The sequence below is a fragment of the Limulus polyphemus genome, unplaced genomic scaffold, assembly GCF_000517525.1.
Source record: "Limulus polyphemus unplaced genomic scaffold, Limulus_polyphemus-2.1.2 Scaffold6727, whole genome shotgun sequence".
Lineage (NCBI taxonomy): Eukaryota > Metazoa > Arthropoda > Merostomata > Xiphosura > Limulidae > Limulus > Limulus polyphemus.
In genome coordinates this window covers 30,306-37,789 of record NW_013672337.1, presented here as the reverse complement: position 1 = coordinate 37,789, position 7,484 = coordinate 30,306, and the positions used below count along the sequence as shown (strand labels likewise).

Here is a 7,484-nt window from a genome sequence, read left to right as displayed (position 1 = left end):
AAAAACATTAGAACCAATGTAAACTAAATTTTTGTGTGTGTATTGCAATAAAACCAATGTAAACTAACAATACACACACAAAAACAATAAAACCAATGTAAACTAACAATACACACACAAAAACATTAGAACCAATGTAAACTAACAATATACACACAAAAACATTAAAACCAATGTAAACTAACAGATAATGTTTCTTATGAATTACTGAATGACTCACACTTTCAGCCAGAACTCGAAATGTCCGTTTACATGGGAATTATTATTTTAAGAAAAAAGGGGAGGCCAACGTAAAAAAAGAATACAGATTAATAAATAAATCTGTCTCTTCCCTATGAATATGCAATACCTCCTTCCAAAATTGTATTTCCCAGAATCAATTAAAGTCCATAATGGCTTAGCTTAGTTTGTTCTTAAATAACTTTTAATGGTTGTCGAAGTCCACAGATTATATTTTTGTATATCTAATGTATATTTCTTGATATTCGATACAATAATCACTTAAGTTCTTTGATATAAAAACAAAGATCCAGAAGAAAATAAACTCTTGAGTTCATAGAAAACCAGGTGGTTTATATTTGTAAACAAGACACAATGTATTACAATCATAAAATATACCTGGATTGCATTTTTTTTTTCTGCTTTATGCAACTTATGAACCAACTCTGAAGAAACTTTCTATGTTAAAGAATACGTGAAACTAATGATGACAAATATTATTGTTTCAAAAACAAAGGTTAGCTCTTTCACAAACAGGAAGTCCGATTTATTAATCAGTGAAACAATGAATGAATTTCATTTCTTTTAACAACGTTTTTTTCTTTCTTGTTTTTATTTCTTTTAACGAACACACAGTTTTATTACCTCAAGTAATAATAATACAGCAGAACAGCATTTTAAGTCATATTTGAACAAATAAGATCAAGATTAATTCATTCCATACTTACTTGAGTACATTCTGTAAAACAAGGCGATTTGAGAGTCGAGGATCGGTAAACTGGGTTGTTCTATTGTTGTGGTCAACAAAGTACGCTCGGCCACTACCCGTATGCCTCATTTCCCACCCAATGGGAAGAGGTCCCAAGTCATCTACATTCACTCTAGCAAGGTCCCTAGGGACTCGTGGATCATGCCAAGTGCTTACTCCAGTTCCAACATGATAAAAGTAGACCTGTCCTTGTTGGGTGGTTCTCATTTCTGAACAAACACAAACAAGAGAAAAACATTATTACTGCATAGCTATAAAGAAATAGATGTATTTATATCATCTTCTACTCAATAAGACCAACAATTTGTTCTCAAAGGATATTTCACTTATAGCAAAACAACAGCAGCACCCCTAATAAACTATAGCTTAAAAACTGTGTAAAAAATCAGTCATAATACTCTGAAAATCAAAATTTGACACTAATTTTAAATTAAGCATAAACATGAAAATATCTTAGTTTTAGCTACACGTCGAGACAGAACTATTACAATAAATATGAAATGGCCATGTAGGTTTTGTGAAATTAATAACACTTGTTTTCACAGAAAGTTAGTTTTTTATTCTATTCATATTTGAAAATAACAAATCAATTACCGTAGTAAACACTGTTAAGTAATGATGAATACGATTTATTCACAAGCGGAAAGTGAAAACCAACTTTAGTGTTAAAACAATTAGGCTTAGCAAATGTTGATATTACGAATTAATAAAATCGACTGATTTAATACAAAACAACTTCTTACAAAGAGAGCGAGGCTTTGAGGAATATTTCCTTACTTTTACCAGATCACCGAACCTGAATATAAGCAAACAACTTAATACGAAATCCATAAATATGTAACAAAATGAACAGTTCCCTGTGAACGGCTTCTCCTTTCTCTCTGACTTTGAAGAAGATAATGTTTCAGACTTTTTTTTGTCATATTTAGATAATTATCTAGCACATTTATGTACTGTACCCTATAGCTGATGTTGAAGTTTGAATTACTGTGCAATAACTTTTTGAGGATTTCAGTCTTTAACAACCAAGTTTTTAATGCTGTTTGAGAAATACATAATTTAAACTTATAGCAATCTTGAGTGATTCTTTACCATAACCATCGGGAAGCTCAGTTGACTGATGGAGTTGGTTTCTTGACACGAAGTTCCGATGTCTGGTAGACCTCCTTCTCATCGCAACCTGGGCATTATCTGAAGATGAGGAATCTCCTTCACTGTTTAGACCTGGTGGAACGTTGTTCCTACGTGATCTACTACTACCATTATGATTGGAGTTATTACTTTGTGGAGTTTCATGTGCAGATCTAAAACAAAAACACATAAAAAATGAAGTATCCACATTCATTTTTTCAACTAACACAATTAAAGAAAAGCAACAAATCTACAGCACAACTTAATATTCTTTTAACTGCAATCTTTTCAGACCTTTCCAATCGAGCATACATGTGGTTTATTCACAACATTGCTAAACCAGTTGTTATACTGCATATAATAAACGTCTTTGTATAAATGTTTTTCTCATCGAAATAATCATAATTCTGATTAGCAATGTCAATAATTAATAATACTTATTGGCTCAAGTTCTTCACGTGTTTACAAAAAAGATAACTTACACAAGATTAGTATTTCACATTATGTACTAAGACTTTTATATCTTTTCTTCTATCACACCATAAACTGTTTATTACTTTTTGCTCCTTCTAGATCCAAAACCAAGATCACCAAACAAGATAAGGAAACATGCCAACCTGTTAAAATGGCATATTGTCAATGCTCGAGTCATTATCACTGGTTTTCTCTCATTTATTTTTGGTAAAAATGCTAATCCAAATATATTATATTAAATTAGTTTTTATTCTTATTTTAACCATACAATCTTTTCTCAATAGTTTTTGATACAAAATAAAAATTATTAACAAAACACAGCCATCTACTGATACTGCCACATGAGGAATGGGTTAAGTTACAGTAATTTTGCATTTGATATAAAATGACTAACAAAACACAGCCATCTATTGATACTGCCACATGAGGAACAGGTTAACTTACAGTAATTTTTGCATATGATATAAAATGACTAACAAAACACAGCCATCTACTGATACTGTCACATGAGGAATGGGTTAAGTTACAGTAATTTTTGTATATGATATAAAATGACTAACAAAACACTGTCAACTACTGATACTGCCACTTGAGGAACAGGTTAAGCTACAGTAATTTTTGCATATGATATAAAATGACTAACAAAACACAGTCATCTACTGATACTGCCACATGAGGAATGGGTTAAGTTACAGTAATTTTTGTATATGATATAAAATGACTAACAAAACACAGCTACTGATACTGCTACATGAGGAATGGGTTAACTTACAGTAATTTTGCATATGATATAAAATGACTAACAAAACACTGTCAACTACTGATACTAGCACATGAGGAACAGGTTAAGCTACGAGGATAATTACTTTGAACAATTACAAGTTTGTTATTTATTTCACACTTGATTATTTTTTAATGAACCAACACAAAACATTCATGTAACAAGGCACTTTTCTGTTACCTTCTATAACATACTAGTGTCCTACTAAAAACAAAAAACTATCTGAGTCACATTGTATAGTGGTTAATGTACTGGGTAGATTAAAAATATTAATGCATACAGACACATTAGAGGTAAGATTTAACTACTGAAAAAATATAAAATATATTTGGGTAACTTGTGAAGTTGATTTATGTAAAACATATACGAAAAACATTTTTAGGGACAAGAATATCCTTATTTTTAAGAGTACCAACACTTTAATATATATCATATTTTATTGAAATGTTTACTAAAAGTAGCTAAATATGAGTATACATACTAGGATCTATTTATGGACAAAAAGAAAGCCCCAGAGGTCTTGAGCTGTTAATACATATTTTAATGTTTGGCCAATTATCAACAACCTGACATTCTTAACAAATTCTATTAAAAGTTCGTGAGGAATGATTTATGACGTTAAGTTTAAAGCCCGTACCTTGTCGGGTTTTCCCACTGAGTGGACCTAGTATAGTGATTGACATAGTATATCCTCCCAGAAGCCGTTCTCCGTTCCTCCCAGCTGTACAAGAACACGAGTTACAAAACTTTATATGAGTTTCTAGCCTTCATCTTACATGTGGGAATATAGTTTATTAAAATGTGAAGGTGGTATGTGCGTGTATCTACCAATTCCCTATACAGGTTCAAAATAAGCTGCAACCATCTTTATAAAATATTAACCATAAAATAATATACTTATTCTATTTAAACATAACTAAATAATTCTTATGAAATTCTTTTCCCTCATGTTTTTCTTTCCTCCTGGGATGACTTTTTGGATTCTGTGAACCCGAAGAAGGGCTCAGCATAGAATCCAAAATGATGTCTCAGAAAGAAAAGAAAATTCTACTCGGTAGAAGAACTGCTTCTAGATGAATGCAATGCCTCAATATTTAAATATAACAATAACTCTTTTTTATGTAAATATAACAGGGAAGAAACAGAGTGACACAACCTTGGTTCAACAAAAAGGATATCTGTGTGGTGATAATTCTTAACTACTAGTAATTTGTAACCTGTATTAAAAACAAATCCCTGAAATAAGAACTGCAACACTTTTACCCGTCAGGAAGCTCCTCTGGGGAAGACAGATTTTCCACAGTATCCATAACTACATTCTGGCTCCCTGTACCATGTCCATCTCGAGACAGCAAGCTAACCACTATCTGCCCACGAACTACGTCCTGGTCATCTGAATTACTCTTACAAAGGTCCAGCCTCTGATCTAAATATTTTTGAATTACACAACAGAAATAGATGAACAGTGTCCTACTAATTAATACCATTTTAACCTACAAAATGTTCAAGAACTACACCAAACTAAAAAAACTTACTTGACGTAGTTTACTCATTCAAATGTTACAAATGTAGAAAACCAATACAAAGCTCTAATACAGTGTAAGTGACTATTCTAAATATATACTTTTTATTACAAAAAAACAAATGTTTGGAAGAACACTTCAGTCCATATCCAAGTAATTTTTGGTAATTGAATAGGTAAGGCACATACAGACAGGAGTTCTTCGGCTTCGGAATAAGCCCTTTCTTGCTAGAACAGCTTTCATTGTGGAACACCACTTCAGAAAGGTATTTCTACCGAGATCATGATCTTATATACCCAACTTAACCCCCTTCTTACTTCTTAAAAACTGCAAGATCATACTTTACTGCAGTAAAACACGTGACTTGTGACTCGGGGCTTTTCATTCACTTATGACAAATGAATAGTCAATAATCACTTTTCAACTCGGAAATGGAAAAAAAAACGTAACAAAAGCTCAATAACTACCACATACTATCAACAAATCTAACACCCAATTTACTGACTCAATTATTATTAAATGTTTATGAGTGTTTATTAAAAAAAACATTTTCTCACTTCTCCATAGTGAGTTAATTAAAACTGGATCAAACCAAAGTAACCTTTCTAAACAAGATAAACTCCATAACATTAAGAAGATTTGAACAACACATATTTTGTAAGCAAGTATATCTTGAGACAAATATTTCAAATTCTTGATTTCTCTAATGAAAAACAACCACAAATATGAAACACTTTAATTAACCACTTTTCAGCAATATCTGTTTTGGTGATAACAAGATAGCTCATGCTATTTGTACTGAAAATTAATCTACGTTAATAATTAAAATGATCAAATTTCATTTCTTTAGGGTAAAACTTGTTTATTCTGAGATGAAAAACTTGTGAACTCATTTAATTTTCTTATATAATCTAAACAATGTTTTAAACAGTTCTTTACTGCTGCAATAGTTCAGTTTACATTTTATTCTTTTTTTTAAGAATTTTTAATAGTATTATAAAACTGTCTTAGCATGAAACATGACTTAAAATATTAATTCACTGAATCTACCAACATTATCTACATATATAATTCAGTGAATCTTCCAACATTACCTACATATATAATTCAGTGAATCTACCAGCATTATCTACATATATAATTCAGTGAATCTACCAACATTATCTACATATATAATTCAGTGAATCTACCAACATTATCTACACGTATAATTCAGTGAATCTACCAACATTATCTACACCATTATCTACATATATAAAAGTGAAATTTTACACTTTCATCGTACTTTGATTGCCCAGAAATTGAACACACGACTTACAGCCAGTATCTTTAAGAAGCTGGATTGCATTGGACATGATCCGCACACAGCCAAGAAACCCTGCCCCGTTCTTCTTATGGATCTTCTTATGATTCCAAATACTAATAGTAATAGAATCTTGTTTTCCAATATACCTTAATGGATAAAAATACATATATATATATCTTATATATACAAATATATATATTATATATGTGTGTGTGCTTTCTATGAACAAACATATGTTGTGATAAAATTAACTTAACATAGATAACACTTCAACGTGCATTCTAATTAACCTTGCAGCAACTCATACAGCAGTGTTTATAGCCTGCCCTCAATGAACACCCACTTAATGCAACTTGTCATGACCTTTTTCAGAGTGTAATTGAACATGGTATTATGTATTTGATGTCAAAGTTATCACCAATTCATTTTACCCTGCATTGCCAATTTATCAACAGTTTGTGTTAGAGGAGAGTAAATACCAGATACAGTGTACGGGGATACTGAAAAAAAACTGTAGGTATACATTTTAGAGGTTCTATGCAAATACAATATGTAGAATGTACGATGGACAACAGTATTTTTATTCTTCACACAAACATCACTTTGCACTCTGACTAGTAAGAGTCCAAATCAGACAGGTGTCATCAATTACATATAGTATAGTCAACATTCATTTTCCAATATGGACCCCCCATGCACATTCAGTTAACTTACAGTTAGGTGGGTGTTAAGTCCTACCTAATCCAATTTTGACAGAATTTACTTGCTTACTGTCAAGCGATTGTCACCAGAAAAACACTAGAATTTTTTATGAAGAAGCTTCTTTATTGTCTTTATCAGCAGATCTCACTCTGTAGTCCACAGACCTCCTTCAGATGGTCAGTGGCAAGGTTGAACAATTATGGAAAGGAAGTGGGAGAACAGTGTATAAATCCAGAGAGATTAAAATACAACTTAAATAAACCCGCACGTATATGACAATACATAAAACTTTGATGTTGTTATTATAATCAGATGAATTATGTGAAAATAAAGCTGGACAAAAAGTGCTCTTTAAAATCTTGGAAATGATATCAGCCAATCTACAAAAAAAAGAAACAATTTTAGCCACACTACCATATGCTAATAACTTGGATGAGATACAAACTTAACCCAAGAACAAAGTTTAGCTACACCACCATATACTAATAACTTCGACAAGATACAAACTTAACCCAAGAACAAAGTTCAGCTACACCACCATATACTAATAACTTGGACAAGATACAAACTTAACCCAAG

The 7,484-nt window shown here is 31.6% G+C and overlaps 1 protein-coding gene across 1 annotated transcript in view; it reads right to left on the bottom strand.

The window, feature by feature from the left end:
- Positions 1–7,484, bottom strand: part of LOC106474018 (E3 ubiquitin-protein ligase SMURF2-like) — a 42,804-nt gene that overhangs the window by 10,891 nt on the left and 24,429 nt on the right. Inside the window, exons 3-7 of the mRNA XM_022402400.1 lie at positions 6,216–6,349; positions 4,638–4,800; positions 4,012–4,095; positions 2,081–2,292; positions 948–1,197 (exon numbers count right to left, since the gene is read on the bottom strand). Coding sequence (XP_022258108.1) covers positions 948–1,197; positions 2,081–2,292; positions 4,012–4,095; positions 4,638–4,800; positions 6,216–6,349 — 843 coding nt within the window. The remainder of the gene's footprint in view (positions 1–947; positions 1,198–2,080; positions 2,293–4,011; positions 4,096–4,637; positions 4,801–6,215; positions 6,350–7,484) is intronic.